A 23,576-nucleotide genomic window follows, 5' to 3' on the forward strand; every position below is an offset into this window, starting at 1 on the left:
ACATACCTGTGCTCCTGCTCAGAGCTGCTGTGGACATTCCAGCTGTCGGGCCAAGCCTGTGTGCTCGGAGCGGCTGGGAGGTCAGCCGGCCTCTGGTTGGTGAAGGTTGGGAGACAGTGGACGGACTGCTCTGATGGAGGACGTGGCTCTGAGTTCTGAGAGGATGGTGCAGCTTCATCCTTTGTGCTGTGATGCTCGGGGCTTTCTTTGGCTGTATGACAGTATTCTGGTGAGGGGTCAAAGGTCATGTTGGAGGTCTGGCTCGGGGACGGAGGAACACCTCGCTGTCCTGATGAGTCACACTGTGTGGTGTCCGTTGCCTCGTCCTTCTCCTCGGTGCCCCGCCTGCTGGTGCCGCCCTCTGCCAGGTGAGGCGACTCCCCCTGGGCCTGCTCTCTGGGCAGACCTGGGAGAGGCGCCGTGGAGCTGTAGAGAAACAACCTTCCATCTGTGCACAGGAAGTGTTCTGGCCCTGCAGAGACACTCGGGTCGTTAGCTAACATGCAGCCATGGTCCTGAGCGGCGGTCGCTCTGCATCCTGTCATGTGGGCGCCCTGCATACAGTGAGCAGCTGGTACTTCCTGCTGGTGTTTGTCCTGCTGGTCTCTGCACACGTCCCACTGCGGCTCAGAGGGAGCCGGCTGGCTGATGGTGCTTACAGCTGTGGAGTAAACAGGGATTCCACGGCTCGGCTCGGACCTGCAGGCAAACAGGACCACAGTCACATTAATACATTCCACCTCAGGGTTAACACAGGGTGTGATGCAGGACGGCAGCTAAAGGGTTCCTCCACTAGTCTGTGTGGCAGACAGCTGGCCACTAGGGGAGCAGGGGTTCTGAACACTGCAGCGTCTTGTGTTTTCACCCAGAGCTGGGGAGTAACAGATTACATGTACCACGTTATGTAATCAGATTACAGTTACATGGTTGAAATCAGAGGATTACACAGCGGTACGGTCAGGTGTTTGTTCACTGCTGAATAAAACAAGGCCCGAAACAATCACTGTCTTCAACAAAGATCTTGTTCAGAGCGGATGTCTGACTCTCCTGATCTTTGTCTCAGTGTGTGGTCATATACACGTGTATGACGGTGAATAGTTGTTGGAGTGAGAGCTCTTACCATCCATACAACATATGGAACACCTGTGTGTCTGCAGCCGCCTCACGGGCCAGGGTGGAAAGTAACTAAGTATTTGTACTTCTTTTCTCCATCACATGTTTACATATCTTTACTTAAGTAAAGCTAACAGAGCAGACTGCAGACTCCTCCTCCCTCACCGGCTGCAGCTCTTCTCTCTGCTCCTCTACATTTCTAGTGTTTGTTACATTTTATGAACGATCTAGAGAAACATGGACGGTGTTTCTGTCTCTGAGGTTTGAACCAATCAGGCGGCTCCAGTGACAGCAGAGCTGCTGTCTGGCAGCAGCACAGCAGTAGATGGACTGTCTCTGTCCTCCTGTCCTGTCCTCCTAACCTTACCATTGGGCATGGATCCAGAGTCAGCCTGCACTGAGCTGAGCCACCAGGGGGCGTATTTCAAAGATCTGTTTGCAGCTGGCAGGGGGTTAGTGACGTCTGTAGAGGCAGAAGCACCACCAGGAGCTACACCTGCACTCTGTATCAACATGACTCCCCCTGAGTTTACAGTGGGAGTACTTTTACTCTGAATACTTTAAGTACATTTAAAAGTGCTTCAGACTTTCACTGAAGGATGTTGATGCAGCACCTCTACTTTTACTTCAGTGCCAAGCTTTAACACTTTCTCCAGCACTGAGAGGATACATGTGCCTCCAGGTGAACTCCACAGCGAGCTTCAAAGCTCCTTTGTTTATCGTCTTTGTCAATCAGCAGTACTCCCTCAGTGTTAGAGTGAGTCACTGTGCGCGCCCAGTCCTGAAGTTTATTTGCATATTACAGAAAGGCTCTACACCTCAGTACCAGCTGTGTCTTGTTCTGTCTTTGTGTCTTTTCCTGCCTTGTCTTGCCCTGACTCCACTCACCTTTGTTCGCTTTGCGCCACTTCAGAAGCTGTGTAAACATCCTCCTCTGAATCCAAAGCTTCACCTCTCCCCGTGGAAGACTCCACAGGTCCCACAGCCACAGGTGAGGTCAGGGAGCTGCCCCGGTCTTCAGGTTGCGCTCTCAGATGGTGATTGGTTGGTGGAGAAGCCGAGGATGTTTCGGTTGAGCCGTGGTCATGGCTGCAGGCCTGCGGCTGACCCGAAATGCAGCCCATGCTGGAGTCCTTTTCTTTGGTCAAGGCAGAGATGAAGTCCCTGGGCCTGGAGAGGGTAAATCCATTAGTCTGGTGGCAGCAGGCCGGGCTCAGCTGCTCCTTCACCAACACATGACCAAACAGCAGGGGCTCCCTGGGCACCGCCACGGTTTCCTGGAGGTCTAGAAGAGAGCAGCGAAAAAATTAACAAAAACTAAACCGTTCCTAAAATTCTGAAAGGAAGCCGACCTACCGTGTGCCAGGCTCTCTGCTCTCTTTATCGCCCCCTCCCCCTGGGTCCTCTGACTCTCCTGGCTCTGGCTCTGGTTGTGAGTCCTGGTCTGGCTTTGGCTCTTACTCTGGACCAGAGGCTGCTGCCTTGTTTGTGTTGTGGTCTGGTCCTGACCTTCAGCCTCTCTGTCAGGCTGACTGACTCGGCTCTGGGTTTGCTGCTGGCTCTTAGCTGTGGTCCGTTGTTGTGTCAGGACTTTGCTCTGGCTCTGGGTTGAGCGCCCCGACATTCTAGTTGAGGCCCATGACTGGTCGCGCACAGTGCCGCCCCGCTTCTGATGCAGAGGGACCTTGATGGTGCTGGCTTTAACGCTGTACATCTGGGCCAACGTTTGGACCTTGCTCAGAATCCGCTCAGAGTTTTCCATCAGCACTGGGTCCACTGCAGGGCTCGCCTCAAACAGGCCAATACCAGCAACATCTGATCCCATACTCTCAAACAAGGCCCGGTTAGCAGTGACAATCCTGGAGTGGCGGGACCATCGACCCACTTTTACCTGACTGGGAGGACCTTCATGTCTCTGAGCAAGGTCTCTGTGTTTGGTTCTAGTCCAGGCTGAAGCAGTTTTAGGACACTGTTCTGCAGGTGGTGTGGAGGCTTCTTTATGGAGCCTGCTGGACTCTGCCGGGCCTGCTTGGTTTGGTGCATGTCCACCCACAGTATCTTGGTTTCCAGGGATGATTTTGGTTGTTTGGTCAGTGCATTTGTACTCTTTGGTGACAGTTGGACCTTTCTCTGATTGATCTTGCTCCCCAGAGCTCTGAGCACCTGTGTTTCTTTCTGGTCCCTCCTCAGCTGATCCTTGGCAGACTGGTTTGTGTTGGTCCTGAATCTCTTCCTCAGCGGGCATGTTTTGGTCTGACTGCAGACCCATTTGGTTTGAAGTCTTTTTGTCTTCCATCACAGAGTTTGCGGACTTGCCTGGACCCTCTGCATCAGCATCCAGGGAGGAGACTGGTTTATCAGTGAGACCATTTCCTGAACCTGCTGAGGGAGGATTTGGAGAAGAGATGTGACCAGCAGGGGAATCAGGCTCCTGATCAGTTTCTCTGTCTTCATCCCTGGACTGTCCACTCTCTGTCTCCGCCTGGTGTCCACCCACACTGAAGCGTGACACTGACTCCTTCACCAGGCCACAGGGGATTTGGGAGAAACTGCCTCTCCTCTTTGACAGCCCTGCTTCATTTTCCTCCTCTGCCTCGTCCTCGTCCTCCTCGGCCTCGGCGGCTGCCTCATAGTAGCTCCGGATCTTCTCGATGATCTTCTTGTCTCGTTTGGTGAGCTGAGAGCCTCTTGTGGGTGGCTGGTGTGTCTGAACGGGGTGATGAAGGACATCTGGACTTGGGGAGGAAGTGGGTGCCTCTTCAGAGGGTAAGTGTCTGCTGTTCTCTGCCTTGATGGATGGTTGAAGATCTGATGTAGGGGTGGGGATGAGGTCATGTCCACCTTCGTCCTCACCTGTGGTCTTCTCCTCTTCATGGTTTTCTTTTCCTCCTCCTTGTCTCTGCGCCTCCTCTTCTTCTTCCTGTTGACTCGTTTCATCTGGAACTTCTGGGACTGGACTTGTAGTTGTGTTGTTTTCTCTGCTCTGACTTTGGATGTCGTCTTCCTTCCCTTCTGCCTCCTGGTCCTGGTGCATCGTGGGTGTTTGCTCTGAGCTGGCGGGGCAGGTGAGTGGAGGCAGCGGGCAGGTGAAGTTGGTCTGGTTGGATAGAGGCTGGTTCTCTTTGAGCTGATCCTAAAAGAAAAGAAGGACAGCAGAGTTAAAAAGTGGATCTGAGTCAGGCAGCAGCTGCACCGGCTGACTGAAGTCTGACCGTGGGCTCGGTCAGGATGGCGGCGAGTCCCTCCCTCGCTCTGCTCTGGTTGATGAACTCCAGGATCTCCTCTGTGATGGACAGAGTGGGAGGAGGGCTGAGGGGGGTCAACTCCTCTTCTTCCTCTTCCTCCTCATTCAGAACAGAAAGGGAAAGTCTTAAGTTACAACAGGACAGTGGGAGGAGCGTATGCCCCATTATTTCTAAAGTTGAAGCACCTCCAACCAGCAACTTCTGACCTGAAGACACTAATGGAAGTTTACACTAACACCTTATTATTAGGCTGACATGTTATGTGACTGTGATCCTCTGGTCGTACCATTAACTAGTCAGTTGGTTCAGTTTGTGTCTTTGTCATGATCTAAGCACCAAAAATATCTGATTAGATCAAAGTTCATGTTAAAAATCTCCTCAAAGTTCTCCTCTATTTTCAGTAGAGAACCAGGGAGCTCGCCTCTTTAATCTGGATTAGCAGCATGTGTATGGATATGATGGTGACAGGTACAACTCCTGTTTGGCAGTTCAAGGACCTCAGGACCCATAATCATCATACATTACATAAGGCTGCTTTTTTCCTCCTCTTAAACTGCACCAGAGAAGTTCCAGTGGTCATCACCCAGCATGCCTTAAATGGCCTGTAAGAAAAAACCTCAAAGAGTTCCTGGAAATCACTCTGAGTGGTGATGCTGCGCTGATCCAACATTCGGCCCTTTAAGGGAAAAAGTCCTCAAGATACCCAGAATTCTTTCACATGAACCCGCTGAACTGGTAAATAAATACCTCCTCCCGGTCGGCCCTCAGCTGCGGCGCCAGAGCCGGCTCGTCCCGCTCCGTCTCCACCTCGATGACGGAGGATGCGAGCGTGCTGCTGCTGCCCGCCGAGCCCAGGCTGTCTGCATGGCAGAGCTCGCCCTCGCTGCCTGCCGGCTGTAAGACAGGATCATAGTTTCACTTCCTGTCAAAATACCACTGTCAAAAATGTTTGATTGTTTTCACATAATTCTGAGAGTAAAAGTCAGATTATAGAGATTAAAGATCGTAAAGTCAAACTGCAAACTCTTAATTATGGGAATAAGCTGTGTCTGTTTACAGGTCATCAGTAGTCTGGGGCTATAAACTAGAGATCTGCCTGCACATTGACAGTGAGATGATAATCCATAATCAGAGATTAACAGCACTGAAACACAGTCTCACCTTCAGAGCTGCTGCATTCCCGTTTGGTAACAGATGGAGGGATAGATGGAGGAGGAGGAGGAGGAGGAGGAGACAAAAATGTTATCACAAACTGAGCCAAAACCACAATCCTACACACACACACGGATGTTACAATGTCACAAGGATGCAGCCTCTAATCCAGGACACAGTCAGTGTTTACTGTGACCTTTGACCTTCTGTCACTGAGCTCTAATCACTTTCCAGCAGGTCACACTGACCTCTGACCTCTGAGTTTCTCATGAAGTGCCCAAGGCCAGACCTCACGGAGCAGTGGTGAGATTATTCTGGATTTTTGTTTAAATTGCTGCTTGGATTACACATCATGATGTCAGATGATTGAGAAGCACCAGGTCCTCCTGAGCCACAGGTTTGTACCTAATTTGTAAGTTAATGTCAGACATGGAGGGCTAATCATGCACATGTTCCTTCTTTAGGTAAGATGGACCAGTGGTTCAGGAGCAACAGCTCCCCCTGCTGTTCATCTGTCAGATGAAGAGAATAAAGTCAGAAGGAGTCTGAACTCTCTCACCGTTGGGATGAAACGCGGCTTCGATGTCTTTAGCCGGAGCTGGAGGAGAAAAACAGGTCGTTAGGACGGCATCGCTCCTGTTGCCCGGCAACTGTTACTAAGCGTCATCAGGCTGATGTGGAACTGCTGAGTTTGGTTTGTTATTTAAAAAATAGATCTGATTCAGATGCTGGTGAACTTTGTGTCCAGGTCTGAGGGGGCCCCGAGCTCTGACCTGACTGCCTCCTGGTGCGCCTGTACGGCAGGTTTCCCTCCAGCAGCAGCGGCAGGCTCTTCCTGGACTTCTCGGGGGTGTACAGCAGCAGCTCCGGAGGCTCTGCAGACCAACAGAGAACACAGTTACACAGACCGTGATGCTCCTAACGGTACTGTCCTACATGTCTTCATTATAATGAGACAACATGATGGATGGAGGAAAGGACGACTGACCCTGACCTGATTGCCGTCTTCCTCTGTGGTATCCGTGAATGTCGTCTAGTCGCGGTGAGGCGGACGACTTCTTCAGGTTGTCCTGCTCGAAGTGAGGAGCTGAAATACAGGAAGTGATGTCACCACATCTGCATACAGGCAACTCAGTGTGGAGGAAGGTGTGTGTGTGTAAACACTCACACTGACAGAAGTTGTCTCCCAGAACTTGTCTCGCCTGTGAAGACAGACAGAGGTCATGACTTCATGTTAGCTGTGTAAAGTGATGCTGTGACCATGTGACCATGTGACCATGTGACCAGGCTTGTTGTGTCTAAAGATGGTCTGATACAACATTTATCTCTGTCTCTCATACATAAGGGGTGACAGCATCCGTCTTCATTGTGGACTGAAGCCTCTCTGTTGGTGACCAGCAGGGGGCAGCACAGCTCCACACAAACCTCTACAGCTGCTGCTGATAACTAACACTCTGAACAGGCTTCTTGTTTGTTGGCAGCTCTACAGGCGAACAGACACTTGTGTGTGCCTGACAGCAGCTGCTGCGCCCTCTGAAGACCTGACCCGGGAGGGTCCTCCTCACCTTCTGTGGGAGCGAGGCGGGATGGTTTTCTACGATCAGCCTCTTCAGGTAGTGCACCCACAGACGCTTCTCCTCCTGGTTCTTCGTCTGCAGCGTCAAACATGGAGGACAGGTGAGACGGACACAAACACACGGCGCTGGCGGCGGCGTGCTACACCTGAGTGAAGCCCACTCACCTGAACAACGTGCTGCTGTTTGGGGATGGTCTGGTCTGAGACCCTGAAGCACAGCGGGTCCTTCAGGGTCTCCACCAGCAGCAGGTTACAGCACTGCACAGGACACACACACAGACACACAAACAGACACACAAACAGACAGACAGACACACACACACAGACACACAGACAGACAGACACACACACACAGACACACACACACAGACACACAGACAGACAGACACACACACACACAGACACACAAACAGACAGACAAACAGACAGACAGACACACACACACACAGACACACAAACAGACAGACAAACAGACAGACAGACACACACACACACACAGACAGACACACACACACAGACAGACACACACACACAGACACACAAACAGACAGACAGACAGACACACAAACAGACAGACAGACACACACACACACACAGACAGACACACACACACAGACAGACACACACACACAGACACACAAACAGACAGACAGACACACACACACACACAGACAGACAAACAGACAGACACACACACACACACACACACACACACACAGACAGACAAACAGACAGACAGACACACACACACACAGACACACAAACAGACAGACAGACACACACAAACAGACAGACAGACACACACACACACACAGACACACAAACAGACAGACAGACACACACACACACACACAAACAGACAGACAGACACACACAGACAGACACATAAACACACAAACAGACACACACACACAGACAGAAACACAGACACACAAACAGACAGACAGACACACACAAACAGACACACACACAGACACACACAGACAGACACACACAAACAGACAGACAGACAGACACACACACAGACACACACACAAACAGACAGACAGACACACACACAGACACACAAACAGAAACACACACACACAGAAAGACAGACACACACACAGATAGACACACACACACACACACACAGACAGGCACACAGATAGACACACACACAGACAGACACACAGACAGACACACACAGACAGAAACACACACAGAGACACACAAACAGATACACACATGCAGAGACACACAAACAGACACACACATGCAGAGACACACACACACAGACACACAAACAGACAGACACAGAGACACACACACAGACACACACATAGAAAGACAAAGGGCAACAAAACAAAAACGCTGTTAATGTCAGTTCCTGACTGCATGTCTCTGTGTCTGTCAGCGTGTGTGTCTGTCTGTGTGTGTGTGTGTGTTCATCCTCACTCCTGCTTTGTTCGTGTGTGTGTTTACGTACAAATATGTGCGTGCTGTAGACGAACTGCTCCAGCCTCTTCTTGGCGATCAGCAGCATCTTGTCGAACAGGAAGAACGCTCTCTCCTTCTTCACCCTCTGGACTTTAAAGGAACCTTCCAGAACCAGTTCCCCAAACCCGCTCAGGTCCGGCCCGCTCCAGTTCACCAGCAGGGACTCGATCTCCTGCACAGATGGAGGCCAGAGGCCAGAGGTCAGAGGTCAGAGGTGACGTCACTGATAGTTATAGAAGCAGACTTTTATTGATTAGAAGAAGTGGTTTAAACTCTGTGACCCTCCATTCAGTCTGGACTGTCTGCAGAGCGCCCCCTATGGGACAGGAGGGTTACAGAGTGAACTGTCCCTTTAACAGAGCTTCATCCCACATAAGGTGTAAAAGAAAACAAGTTTTCAGTCTGAGTTCAGTGTGTGAACCCAAAGACTTCTTCTGGGTGTTAAGTATTTTAATCTCTCTGTGGAAACTAAAGGAGGCTGAGCTGGAGGGGAGTGAAACACACACAGACACACACACACAGACAGACACACACAGGGTCAGGTCTGCGGTGGAACATGTTATTAACGTGTTCCTGTGTGTGTAATGATGTGAACACGTGTCGGGGGAAGTTGTGGAATGCAGAGTTCAACACCTAAAGGTCGGCCGCCGACCTCCGGCTGCCCGCCTGTCTGTGAAAGGCACAGAGGGGGGGGAACGTGTGGCTGGAGGCCCGCAGAGGAGACGCCCGCTGTCGGGTCTAACGTCACTGTGGAGGACCTGAGTGTGTCCTCACAGAGCAGCGAAGCTCTTCACCCCTCTGCTTAGTTTCATGAAAAGGAATTCAGCAGCGAGTCATAACGAGGAGAATCTGCCAACGTCTACGGAAACATGCTGCATTTATCAGGCTCTGGTGTGGAGCAGCTATCAGGGTGTTCAGTGTTTCTCAGCCATCTGAGTGTGAACACTTCACATTGATGCAGCTTTTCAACAATTACTGGAAACATCTGATTCAAGTCTGACCCTCCTGTCATCTGTGGACCCCAAAACCTGCCACAGTGTGGTCTGAGCTGCGCGCCGCAGCTGATCCACAGCTGTGTGTGTGTGTGTGTACCTGCAGCCGCACGGCGTGCTCCTGCTTCCGCTTCATGTCGTTGATGTACCAGGCGACCGCGGTCATGGTGATGATGGCGTCCTCCACCACCTCATATCCGGGGTCGCTCTTATCGAAGTGCTTGGAAAGTTCCTGAGTAGACACGACACAGAGAGAGAGAGATGAGGCCGCCACAGGGTCATGTGACGAGGCGCCAGGTTACTGACTGTTCAGCCTGATGCGCTGCAGAGGATGATGGGAAAAAAGGAAGATGATGATGTGCTCGTCACTCAGCTGAAGCCTCTTACTGTATCACTTCAGCAGGTGGTGTGAATTAGATTTTAGTTCGTTGGGATCACATCAGTAACACACTCTCTGACAGCTAGCATGTAGCATGTTAGCATGTAGCATGTTAGCATGTAGCATGTGTGTAGGAAAACATGAAAGGTTTTGTGTGTTTGTTTCAGCCTCTGTGCTGACGGAGCTGTTTGGGGAAAACATTCTGCTCGTCTGCGGCTGATGCAGCAGTTAATCAGAGACGACTGAAGCAGGACCAGCAGAGGATTATGGGAAAATCCCAGCACGGATCCAAACACATGTTTGACCAGTGTTTAAACTGGCCGCCGCAGAACAAAGAGCGTTTCATCATCCCTGCTCTCAGAGGTGGGCTTGGACTGGGACCAGTGTGTGTGTGTGTGTGTGTGTGTGTGTGTGTGTGTGTGTCTGCTCGTGGTTAAGATGCTTGTAAATGTTGTGAGTGATGATTCCAGACGATGCTGGCACTTATCAGAGGAACAGTTCATCTTTTATCAGAGTGGATTCCCAGCAGACAGAGTCAGGGGCCCCCACAGACCTGAGGCCCCCACAGACCTGAGGCCCCCACAGACCTGAGGCCCCCACAGAGGGGGTGGCGGGGTCTGGGGTGTACAGCTGTGGGCTTACCTGTAGGAGCAGGTGGTACTTGAGGATCCTCTGCACCGGTTTGAGCAGGTACGTCTCCAGAGGTAAAGAATGGTTCAGAGTCGTCTGTCTCTCCTGGAAGAAACGAACCAGACTCTCGTTTTTCATGCACTCCCTCAGAACCGCCACCGAGCTGTGGAGAGAGGGGGAGAGGGGGGAGAGGGGGGTTAGACAGAGAGAGAGACGGAGAACGAAGCTGGAAAGAGACAGATGGAGGAGGAGAGTCTGCAGCTGTTTAAAATGATGAGAGGACAGAAACAATGTTGAACAAAGAGGACGGACTGGGACGAGACAGAAGAAGAAGATGTTTGTGAGGCGAGGAGGTGGTGAACAGCGATGATGGAGGACGGAGGAGGCTCCTCTAACATTCATCAGAGCCAGCAGCCAAAGAATGTTGGACGCCGGCGGTGAGAGTGGAAGGAGGAGCAGAGAGAGGACCAGAGGAAGGAGTTCAAGGTAACCACGGCGATGGAGACGAGGCGCCTTCCCTCCAGATAGACGTTAATCACAGGAAGGAATCCAGAGCGGCAGTGATATCTTCCACAGACATCTGATGTGTTCGACAGAACCTCAGCAGGCGCTCCCTGGGCCCAGCACGCTCAGCCTGACTGGTACCAGAGCTGGTGCTTTACTGCCCCACACGCTGCATGTGGGTATGGATGGAGTGACGGTGGAGTCCCCCAGCAGAGGACATGCACAGAGGAGCAGCTCTGACTGTTTCCCCCTCTCTGGGAGCTGTGACCTCCTCCCAGCCTCCGAAGCTCCGCTGGCTCTCCAGCTCATCAGTTTACAGCCATAAACGAGCTCAGCATCTGTCTGACGTCTCCCTCTGGATGCTGGGATTACATCCACATCTGTACACGTCCTGTTAATGGCAGCCTGTTTCCTGATACATGCGCAGCCTTCAGCTGCTGGGTTCAGGCTCACATTCCTGCAGACTTTTTCTCATTACTTCTCTTTTTACACAGGATCACTGCCCAAACAGAGACTCTGCTGCTGCTGCTCCCAGCGGGGCCACGCCGGAGTCCACAAACCTGCAACCCAGCACATTTCCCTCCAACACTGAAGCAGAGGATCGCAGCGGAAAAAACTAGGCCAGCGTCTGCTCCTCTGTCCATTACTGTCTGTAAGACATCACACCCGGAGCTTCTGAGACACTAACACACAACCTGACAGAGCCACAGCAGCTCCAACGTCACAGAGCAACCCTGATCTGAGGCCAGCGTGCTCCCTCTGAAGCCTCACACACGTCATACACGTCAAACGAGCCCAGAGCAGTTAGCCACTGTTACACACACATGGAGACACACATGGAGACACACATGGAGACACACATGGAGACGTCCATGGAGACACACATGGAGACACACATGGAGACGTCCATGGAGACACACACGGAGACGTCCATGGAAACACACATGGAGACACACACGGAGACGTCCATGGAGACACACATGGAGACACACATGGAGACGTCCATGGAGACACACATTGAGACACACATGGAGACACACATGGAGACACACACGGAGACGTCCATGGAGACACACATGGAGACACACATGGAGACGCACACGGAGACACACACGGAGACACACACGGAGACACACACGGAGACACACACGGAGACACACACGGAGACACACACGGAGACACACACGGAGACACACACGGAGACACACACGGAGACACAGCTTTGTTTAGAATGTCAGCGTCTCTGCTCAGTGACAAACAGCAGATTCTGATGTTTCAGACTAAAACTGTCCTGAAATGTGACCAACATGCAGCAGCAGTGTTTGGCAGCATCTGTGTGACAGGATCCAGCACACACAGACACACACAGACTCACACTGACGCACACAGACACACACAGACTCACACAGACTCACACAGACCCTCTTGGTTTGCAGGTCTGAGAACATTTGACCTACTTCTTTTTACTGGTGTTTAATGGAGCTTTAAGGAGGCGACAGCAGAGAGCAGCGCAGTGAGCGAGGTGAAGGAGGGGTCGCCACACACACACACACACACACACACACACACACACACACAGTCATCTGAATCCTCATGAAACAAGACGGAGACCGATTTCATTTAGTTTTAACAGCTGTGAAAGAACGTCTACTTTTGTTTCAGAAGACTTTTGGTTCTGCACAAAACATGAGACACACACACACACACACACACACACACAAACACACACACACAGCAAACATCTGTAAAACCACTTGATACATACATCTGCATCTGTGAAGAACAACGTTTAGACTGCAGGAGTGAAAGTGGAGAAATCAGACGCTCAGGGTTCAGTGAATGCATCATGTGTGTGTGTCTGTGACTGTGTGTGTGTCTGTGTGTGTGTGTGTGTGTGTGTGCTGCAGGAGGAACCATCATCCAAGCATCCAGGAGGGTGTGTGTGTGTGTGTGTACTTACTTGGGGTAGTTCATGCAGTAGAGTGTGTAGATGTCAAAGGCTTCACTCTGAATAAGACAAAACAAGAACACAACTTAGAAAACATGGAGACATAAAAGATGGAGACATGGAGACATAAAAGATGGAGACATGAAGACATAAATGATGGAGACATGAAGACATAAAAGATGGAGACATGGAGACATAAAAGATGGAGACATGAAGACATAAATGATGGAGACATATATGATGGAGACATGGAGACATAAAAGATGGAGACATGGAGACATAAAAGATGGAGACATGGAGACATATATGATGGAGACATGGAGACATAAAAGATGGAGACATGGAGACATAAAAGATGGAGACATGGAGACATAAAAGATGGAGACATGGAGACATAAAAGATGGAGACATGGAGACATATATGATGGAGACATGGAGACATAAAAGATGGAGACATGGAGACATAAAAGATGGAGACATGGAGACATAAAAGATGGAGACATTGAGACATAAAAGATGGAGACACGGAGACATGGAGACATAAATGATGGAGACATGAACAGAGACTCTTTAAATACAAAGTGCGATCTGTTCCTGAGTCCAGCTGTTCCTCAGCAGGAAAACAGCTGTGGGGGCTTTTTAGTGTTAGAAACTGTGGTTGCGTTGCGCCCTCCTGTGGTTCAAATGATGCTGTCACCATGGCAACCATTAAAATGGCAGAGAAGCTTGTGGGGCCAAAGGTTGAGAGAGTCTGCCCTCTTCCTGTGCTGAAACTGGCTGTAGTTCACCTATATCTTTGGTCGTGGCTCTAAATCGGTGGTCTTACGTCGCGCTGTGAGGCAGGTTTTTTGCAACCAAAGATAAGCTGAGATAAAATTCTAGCGGTGTCAGAAATTTAGGATGACGGACTCAGTGTGACGCATGTTGACGTATGACGTAACCTGTGGTCGCCTGCGATTCAGTAAATGGTCATCGTACAATGTGCACGCATCAAACTTGGCGATCGTACCGAAGTTTATTAGATTCACGTCGCATAGTGTGTCATGCAATGGTCTTATAAGACCGCTAAAAATCGCACAGTGTAGAAAGGCCATTAGTCTGTCAGTCCGTCAGTCTCAGTCCGTCAGTCTCTCAGTCCGTCAGTCTGTCAGTCCGTCAGTCTCTCAGTCCGTCAGTCTCTCAGTCCGTCAGTCTCAGTCCGTCAGTCTCAGTCCGTCAGTCTCAGTCCGTCAGTCTCTCAGTCCGTCAGTCTCAGTCCGTCAGTCTCAGTCCTTCAGTCTCTCAGTCCGTCAGTCTGTCCTTCAGTCTCAGTCCGTCAGTCTCTCAGTCCGTCAGTCTCAGTCCTTCAGTCTCTCAGTCCGTCAGTCTGTCCTTCAGTCTCAGTCCGTCAGTCTCAGTCCGTCAGTCTCTCAGTCCTCCAGTCTGTCCTTCAGTCTGTACAGAGCTGCTTCCTGTTCCCCTTAATTTGATTCGTGGATCAGGAAGCAACAGGAGCCTTCAGATCCAGATTTAGAAGCTAACTGCAGACCTCCTCTGTTTTTTAATCTGCACCGTCACTTCCTGTCAGCCCATCAGTTCACAGAGAAAGGCCGCATTGTGCGCACATGCTCAGCTCTTAAAATAACTCCTAACAGTTTAATCTAATGACCGCTGCTGGTAAACAGACAGGAAGCTCCGCTGCAGCCTGACCGACACCACGAGTCCACCGGACCTTCATTCTACGTACGACCGGATTCTAACCTACACTTTAAACACCTTACTGCTACGACATCATCAACGCGTCGCTCTCTGATTGGCTGACAAGCACACAAACACAACAGGTTCCTAACCAGCGCCCCCTAAAGGCTGCAGGAGTCATTACAGCTGACCGATGTTTCAACATGTGTCCACAGAGACATCACTGCAAGCTACTGAGAGCCAGGAGGAAGCCCCGCCTCTTCTTGATTCTGATTGGTCTGTAAGAGAGATGTGACAGTTGAGGTGGTCTAGACCTCTGGTCTCCCTTTACCGGGTCCTGTCATCTGGGCAGAGACCCCGAAGCCGAGCCACATGGACGAGGAGCAGCTAAGGAGGAGCAGGAGGAGCTGCTACAAAGAGCCTGTCACCACCACAACATGAAATCAACCAGAGTTAATGCTGTGGTTCATCCTCTGCAGACCAGGAAGCAGACAGGATCAGGATCAGGATCAGGATCAGGGCGCTCCACATCAGTCTATGACTGAGTGTTTCACTGAGTTTCTTGTGTGTTAACTCAGGAACCTGCTGACAGGACATGAGAACAACCCCACTACTGTGCCCCCCCTACACACACACACACAGACACACACAGTGACAAACACACACACAGACACACACAGTGACAAACACACACACACACAGACACACACAGTGACAAACACACACACAGACACACACAGTGACACACACACACAGTATGTGTTCTTTGATTGGGGTGTTGGTCTGATTCATAGGACCCTGTTTGTGCTCAGCAGTCAGGTTTACTGGGTGTTTGGGGGTTACAGTGTCGTGCTTCCTGTCAGCTAACAACATGACACACACACACACACACACAGACACACACACACAGACACAGACACACACAGACACACACAGACACACACACACAGTTGTACTCACCCTCTCTACGAAGCAGTCTGCGATGGCTGCAGCGTGAGGACTCCTCTCTAAATCTTCCAGCAGATCACTGGGGACAGACACAGAGACACAGAGACATCAGAACAGCTGCTCCTCTTCCTGTCCTCTGTGGGACGGACGCTTCACCTGTCTCATCACCTCTCTCACACACACATATATAATCTGTGTATGGAGGTCGACAGATGCAAATGACGCGACTTTCTCTTCAGTTAAAGTCCTTCAGTGTCCTCAGACACCTGGGGTGGAATTTCACGCCTGTTTTTCTTGGGAAACACACGCACACATTTGAAAGTGTTGCATCCTGCAGACTCACAAATCATTTTATGAACCACAACTTTTACTTCTGACCCTGTTTTTTTTTTACACGAACTTTACCCGGCTGTGTCACCCCGGCAGGAGGGCGCAGGAGAGCCAGGCTACTGCTGACGAAGCGGCAGCTCCACCTTCGTGTTCGCACACCGCGGACACACAGCTGCTGTGTCTTTGTGTCCCAGCAGAGATTCAGGACGAATATTAATGAAAGGTTTCCCTGAAAATCTGAGACTCTTTTCATCTGCAGCACACACCTGAGGTCAGAGTGGAGCCTGCAGCTCGGACCTGGCTGAGACCTGATGGAGCTGTGTGGAGTCTGAAGGCTCAATAATCACTGAAGCTACTAAACTTTTACATATTGAAGCTGTAAATGTTATGTTCAGGAAAACTGAACCATGAAAAGTGAAGATGTGACCTCTGACTCCTCGTTGCAGCGTCTGACACAAGTATTAAATAAAGCTCTGCCCGGCGGACGGCTGGCGACCTCTGTGCAGCTGAGGCTCTTTATGTCCCGCTGTGCGCTTTAAAGATAACACTCAGCGTCTCTGAGAGGACGCGAGCAGTAAAAACAACTGCAGCCCCGAGCCCCACGCTGAAAAGTTCCGATTTTTATTGGAGCTGCAGGTTGCTGCCAAAAGCTCAACGAACAATACAGCAGGAAACAGAGGAGGGCCTGCAGCCTGCAGACAGCCGAGAGCCGAGAGACGGTTCGAATGAAGAGAGAGGACTGAGTGTCTGAAGAGAGGAGACGAGGAGAGGAGGAGAGGAGGAGAAACAAGGAAACATAACACAAGACAAGGACAGAGGAGAGGAGACATCTTCCTCGTCTTCTGTGTGTTAGAGCAGAGTGTGAGAGGAGCGTCTGTACACAAAGAGAAGAAGAAGAAGAAGAAGAAGAAGAAGACGAAGAAGAGAAGATTAGATCAGACATGAGTTTGTTTGTGAGCCAGAAGAGTTTAAACTGCAGGACACACACTTATCATCTGAGGTTACACCACACAACTCTCACTGCATTCTGAGAGAACAGGCTCTCATTATCACACACACACACAGACACACACACACACACACTCCCTCCTCTTCCTCACTCTCTCCTCTGGCGTCAGGCCTCATTTTGTGGCTGGCGGACAACATTAGTGGGGGATTGTGGGAGAGGAAGAGGGAATTCTGGGTGTTTTTTTTTTAATGGCTGACAACAGAGGACGAGCTGGTAGAGAGACAATGAGAGAGAGAGAGAGAGAGAGAGAGAGGTTTAATACGATCAGAGAAAACAAAGAAACTAAAATTAAAGACAGAAAAACATCTTTCATGTGGAAGAAAATCAGCCAATCAGAGGACAGATTGATTTATTTCATGGATCGCCAGCAGAGGTTCAGTCTGAATCTTCCTGGTGATGCGTTCAACAGCTGATGAGTTAAAACGGTTCATCCTCTCCTGAAAACAACTGTTCAGCTCAAACTCAAAGGAAACAAGGAGAGGAAACAAGGAGAGGAATCATCCTGATGTCCTCTCCCTGTGGACAATTCAAAGATATCGTAAAACAAAAAATGATCTTCAAAAGTACGATGAACTGAAGTGGAACCAAGTGCTCAGGAACCAGTTATTGATTGTCTGATTTTCAGCTGCCTCTTCTTTTCTCAGGGCTTTTAGTCACTAAATAAACAAACCTGCCCCTGACCCCAGGTGACCCCACGACCCCAGAACCCTGAAGGCCCAGGACGGGCCCTACTCTGCAGGCTGGGGCCCAACCCAAACACAGGGGGCCCGGGTCTGTTTTTCATCCTCCTGTGGAGAGAGTCAGCTCCTTAACAGAGTGATAAACAGCAGCTGACTGTGTGGCATCCCAGATATGATGGAGGAGGAGGAGGAAGAGGAGGAGGAGGAGGAGGAGGAGGAGGAGGAGGAGGAAGAGGAGCAGGAGGAGGAGGAGGAGGAGGAAGAGGAGGAAGAGGAGCAGGAGGAGGAGGAGGAAGAGGAGCAGGAGGAGGAGGAGGAAGAGGAGCAGGAGGAGGAAGAGGAGGAGGAAGAGGAGCAGGAGGAGGAGGAGGAGGAGGAAGAGGAGGAGGAGGAGGAGGAGGAGGAGGAGGAGGAAGAGGAGCAGGAGGAGGAAGAGGAGGAAGAGGAGGAGGAGGAGCAGGAGGAGGAAGAGGAGGAAGAGGAGCAGGAGGAGGAAGAGGAGGAAGAGGAGCAGGAGGAGGAGGAGGAGGAGGAAGAGGAGGAAGAGGAGCAGGAGGAGGAAGAGGAGGAAGAGGAGCAGGAGGAGGAAGAGGAGGAAGAGGAGCAGGAGGAGGAAGAGGAGGAAGAGGAGCAGGAGGAGGAGGAGGAGGAGGAAGAGGAGGAAGAGGAGCAGGAGGAGGAAGAGGAGGAAGAGGAGCAGGAGGAGGAAGAGGAGGAAGAGGAGCAGGAGGAGGAAGAGGAGGAAGAGGAGCAGGAGGAGGAGGAGGAGGAGGAAGAGGAGGAAGAGGAGCAGGAGGAGGAAGAGGAGGAAGAGGAGGAGGAGGAGGAGGAGGAGGAAGAGGAGACTGATCCTCCAGGTTCTACTGACTGATCCTCCGGGTTCTGACTGATCCTCCGGGTTCTGACTGATCCTCTGGGTTCTGACTGATCCTCCAGGTTCTGACTGATCCTCCGGGTTCTGACACTGACTGATCGTCCGGGTTCTGACGGATCCTCCGGGTTCTGACTGATCCTCCGGGTTCTGACACTGACTGATACTCCGGGTTCTGACGGATCCTCCGGGTTCTGACGGATCCTCCAGGTTCTGACTGATCCTCCGGGTTCTGACACTGACTGATCGTCCGGGTTCTGACTGATCGTCCGGGTTCTGACTGATCCTCCAGGTTCTGACGCTGACTGATCCTCCGGGTTCTGACTGATCCTCCGGGTTCTGACACTGACTGATCGTCCGGGTTCTGACTGATCGTCCGGGTTCTGACTGATACTCCGGGTTCTGACTGATCCTCTGGGTTCTGACACTGACTGATCCTCTGGGTTCTGACTGATCCTCTGGGTTCTGACACTGACTGATCCTCCGGGTTCTGACTGATCCTCCAGGTTCTGACTGATCCTCCGGGTTCTGACACTGACTGATACTCCGGGTTCTGACGGATCCTCCGGGTTCTGACTGATCCTCCGGGTTCTGACACTGACTGATCCTCTGGGTTCTGACTGATCCTCTGGGTTCTGACTGATCCTCTGGGTTCTGACTGATCCTCCGGTCCTGCTTCATTTAAAGGTTTATGTGAAGCAGCCCCTGAACTCACCTAAACACACACGCAGGGACGGTTTCTTTTCCGCCGCCTCTAGAGGCCACCGGAGGAACTGCAGCTCAGAGCAGCAGGATCTGTACATGCTGAGAGCAGGTTCTCCTCACACAGACGGCGTGTTTGTTAAATTATACCCAGCTCCAAATTAAAGTGCGAAACACTTAGAACTCACTCTGTGTTTATTTTGCTGCAGAGCGTGATGCGAGCAGCAGACCACCCTGCACTCAGTAAATCACTCCGCATCCAGCACCGCGGCCTGTAATGAGCGGCGGCTCAGGGTGCAGATTAAAACATACCTGAGGGCAAAAGTTTAACCAGCTCCTCTGACACAGACCTGACTGACGGAGGAGGCCCGGGAAGTTCAGGGATCAGGTACTGATCAGAGCGGGAGACGTCTCACTGACGGCTCCGCCTGGCAAACATGGAAACTATGCTTCAGGCTGACAGAGAGCAGCAACACAGGTCCAACAGGACCAAGAGCAACACAGGTCCAACAGGTCCAACAGGACCAAGAGCAACACAGGACCAACAGGACCAAGAGCAACACAGGTCCAACAGGTCCAACAGGACCAAGAGCAACACAGGTCCAACAGGACCAAGAGCAACACAGGACCAACAGGTCCAACAGGACCAAGAGCAACACAGGTCCAACAGGACCAAGAGCAACACAGGTCCAACAGGACCAAGAGCAACACAGGTCCAACAGGTCCAACAGGACCAAGAGCAACACAGGTCCAACAGGACCAAGAGCAACACAGGACCAACAGGTCCAACAGGACCAAGAGCAACACAGGTCCAACAGGTCCAACAGGACCAAGAGCAACACAGGACCAACAGGACCACAGGACCAAGAGCAACACAGGTCCAAGAGCAACACAGGACCAACAGGACCACAGGACCACAGGACCAACAGGACCAACAGGACCACAGGACCACAGGACCAACAGGACCAACAGGACCAACAACAACACAGGACCAACAGGACCAACAGCATCACAGTGTGTGTGTGTGTGTGTGTGTGTGAGGTCTGACGTTTAGCGGCTGTAAAGTTTCAGGTTTAAGGTCAACAGGCTGATGAATGGATTATATCACAGGAGGTCCTCATAACTATAGACATGTCCCACAGTGTGAGCGTGACATCATGTGACCCCAGTGACCAGGTAGGGGTCAAAGTTCAAATCCTAAATCAGCCTGGAGGTGAAATCTGAGAGCACACAGAGAAACCAAATCCATCAGCGTGATCATCATCAGTCTGACTCAGCTGCTGCTTTTGGCCCAGTGCACCATGGGAAAGCAGCGCTGCTGCTGCTGCTGCACTGTGTGAACGAGTTCATCCACAGCCGCAGACAAAGCTCCACATCATGGACCTGGCAGTGAGGCATCTGATTGGACGAATCACCTGTCCATCACAGGCCAGACGTCAGCCAATCAGGTCGAAGAGGACCTCTCAAAACTAGCATGTAGCAGTTAGCATGTGAGTGGAGGACTGTTGTGTGTCTGTGTGTGTCAGTGAATCAGTGATTTTGTGTATAGCCTACGTCTGCTCCATAAAACTCCACTGATCACTGACACACGCTCAGCAGTTTAGCTGCTCATAAACCTCAGATACACACAGCTTCTACTGTAACACACACACACACACACACACACACAGCTGAATGGTGTCATGTTTGAACTATGCTGGATGATGTAGCCTCTCCTGGCTTGTTATGGCTATCCATCTGGTGCTGTGAGTGTGTGAGTGTGTGTGTGTGTGTGTGTGTGTGTGAGTGTGTGAGGGAGAGACTCACAACATGGATGGGGGTTTTCTTATTTTCTCTCCTTTCCAGGACAAAGACAGAAACCAGGTCAGTCGTTTCACCCAAACTCTGCTCGACTTGGAGCGAGCGAGCGAGAGGAGAGAGAGAGCAGGGTATTTCTGAAAGCTGTAATTATCGTGTTATGAACTAATTAACTTTATGAGCTAAAATTCAATTAACTACACAGACTTATGACCCCCCCCCCCTCTCGCCCCTCTCTCTCTCTCTGCCTCGTACAATATTTCCCATGAGAACCGGGGCAGGAAGCCTGATGGAATGAAGTGTGTGTGTGTTTCTACTCTCACTTTCTTGCTGTTGTGTTCGTGACGTGCGTGTGTGCTTGACATTGTTGCTCTGAGTGTGTGTGTGTGTGTGTGTGTGTGTGTGTGTGTGTGCGCTGGAACAGACACAAAGAAAGTGAAGTGTGAAAACAGGACTCTTAGCAGGGAGGGGTGAGAGAGAGAGAGATTTTAACAGCTTCCTTCCCAGGATCTCAAAGGCCCAAACACACACACACACACACACACACACACAGACACACACACAGACACACAGACACACACAGACACACACACACACACACACACACACACCCAGACACACACACACACACACACACACACACAGACACACACACACACACACACAGACACACACACACACACACAGACACACACACACACAGACACACACACACACACACAGACACACACACCCAGACACACACACACACACACACACACACACACAGACACACACACACACACACAGACACACACACACAGACACACACACACACAGACACACACACACACACACACACACACACACACAGACACACACACACAGACACACACACAGACACACACACACACAGACACGCACACACACAGACACACACACACACACACACACACACACACACACACAGACCCATCACATCATTTTAAATCACACTCAGTCAGGCAGTGTTCAGCTGCACCTTTTATGGACTGATTGATTTTTGATTGGCTGATTGTCCTTCTCCATGGTTACCATGGATACATCAGATGCATCCTTCACAGCCCAACAGATTAACACTCCACAAACTGAACTCTGACACTGCAGGTTGCTAGGCGACAGGAGCACAGATAAACAGGAAGTCTCCTCTGACCTCTGACACAGCGCCCCCTGTACGCTGCTCTGATCTGTGGTACAGGACGGGTTTCTGGAAGCTCTGTTCCATGTTTCTGAGGTGACGTCAGATCCCTCACCTCATCACTCCGCTGTGTTAAAACACCCACAATGCACTGCCAGCGGAGGACCGAGGGCCGCTCACTCAAACGAGCGTGACGAGGACGCAGGCACTCTCTCTCTCTCTCTCTCTGGGCGTGCGAGGCAGGGTGGAATATCACTCAGCATTCCTGTAAAACCTGAAGAATCTGGTTCGGTCACATGAGATCCACAGCTGCTGCACCATTCCACCCAAAACCCCCACCGGGCCGTGGAATCAAACCCACAGAGTCGCTGCGCCGCTCGCTCACAGACTCACACAAGATGGCTTCCAGACGCACAAACACACATTTTCTGCTTTCAGCAGAGGGACACGTTTACACAGTTTAACCCTCGAAAGGCCCCAAAACCAGACGAAATGACGCTGAGAACGAGAACCTGAGCACAGCTGAGTTTTTTCGTTCGCTGTACATTTATGTCAAATCAATAATCAAAGACGTGAGCTCTCTGCTCTCAGCCTGAACAAACAGGCGGTTCAGATAAACACAGTTCAGGCTGAGGACGAGGACGAGGAGGACGAGGACGAGGACGAGGAGGAGGACGAGGAGGAGGAGGAGGAAGAGCAGTGGCCTACCTGTTGAACTCGTAGATGTCCTCGATGTTGCAGAACAGCGTGCTGACGTCCTCCGGCTTCAGCGGCAGAGCCCCACAGTCGATGATGCAGCCCAGGTAGTCCTGCAGACACACACACACAGACACAGACACACACACATCAGGGCCGACACAGGTTTAACCATCAGATTAACCCCCATGTGTGTCTGCAACCTCATTAACACTGTGTACACACACACACACACACAACCAGCTCATCATAGAGAACCCAGACCCAGTTACCCTGTTAGTGTGTGTGTGTGTGTGTGTGTGTGTGTGAAGCCGAGCATTGTGTCTACAGGTCAGACTGTGAGACGGTGTGCAGGACAGAAGGACAAAAGGACGGGACGATCAGCAGACTGAGCGACAGACCTCTCAGACTGCAGCGAACAGGAAACCACGGGCAGAGACACCACAGCGAGACAGGAAGTCAAACAGGAAGTAAGCCGGAAGTGCACACACACACACACACACACACACACACTGTATCAAACACACATGCTGTGCTCTGTGTGAGCTTTAACTCCATCATCTAATCCTGATAAACTCAGAGTGATGTCATTTCCTGTCCCAGCAAGACATTAGGCAGACAGACAGACAGACAGACAGAGAGACAGAGAGACAGACAGACAGACAGAGAGACAGAGAGACAGACAGACAGAC

General features: G+C 51.1%; 1 protein-coding gene across 7 annotated transcripts in view; it reads right to left on the reverse strand.

The window, feature by feature from the left end:
- plekhg2 (pleckstrin homology domain containing, family G (with RhoGef domain) member 2) overlaps positions 1–23,576 on the reverse strand; it is a 46,992-nt gene that overhangs the window by 4,169 nt on the left and 19,247 nt on the right. For 3 of the 7 annotated variants that reach the window (XM_028419765.1, XM_028419766.1, XM_028419771.1), the window contains 18 exons: positions 22,897–22,997; positions 15,656–15,722; positions 13,031–13,077; positions 10,579–10,729; positions 9,658–9,789; positions 8,555–8,737; positions 7,252–7,344; positions 7,076–7,162; positions 6,679–6,712; positions 6,499–6,597; positions 6,284–6,385; positions 6,074–6,108; positions 5,520–5,543; positions 5,106–5,252; positions 4,326–4,457; positions 2,470–4,246; positions 2,002–2,398; positions 7–699 (listed from right to left, as the gene is read on the reverse strand). In XM_028419765.1, coding sequence (XP_028275566.1) covers positions 7–699; positions 2,002–2,398; positions 2,470–4,246; positions 4,326–4,457; positions 5,106–5,252; positions 5,520–5,543; positions 6,074–6,108; positions 6,284–6,385; positions 6,499–6,597; positions 6,679–6,712; positions 7,076–7,162; positions 7,252–7,344; positions 8,555–8,737; positions 9,658–9,789; positions 10,579–10,729; positions 13,031–13,077; positions 15,656–15,722; positions 22,897–22,997 — 4,301 coding nt within the window. Of the gene's footprint in view, positions 1–6; positions 700–2,001; positions 2,399–2,469; positions 4,247–4,325; positions 4,458–5,105; positions 5,253–5,519; positions 5,544–6,069; positions 6,109–6,283; positions 6,386–6,498; positions 6,598–6,678; positions 6,713–7,075; positions 7,163–7,251; positions 7,345–8,554; positions 8,738–9,657; positions 9,790–10,578; positions 10,730–13,030; positions 13,078–15,655; positions 15,723–22,896; positions 22,998–23,576 lie in introns of all 7 variants that reach the window. The other 4 variants (XM_028419768.1, XM_028419767.1, XM_028419770.1 and 1 more) reach the window with 4 other exon arrangements.

This window comes from Parambassis ranga, chromosome 13, assembly GCF_900634625.1.
Source record: "Parambassis ranga chromosome 13, fParRan2.1, whole genome shotgun sequence".
NCBI lineage: Eukaryota > Metazoa > Chordata > Actinopteri > Ambassidae > Parambassis > Parambassis ranga.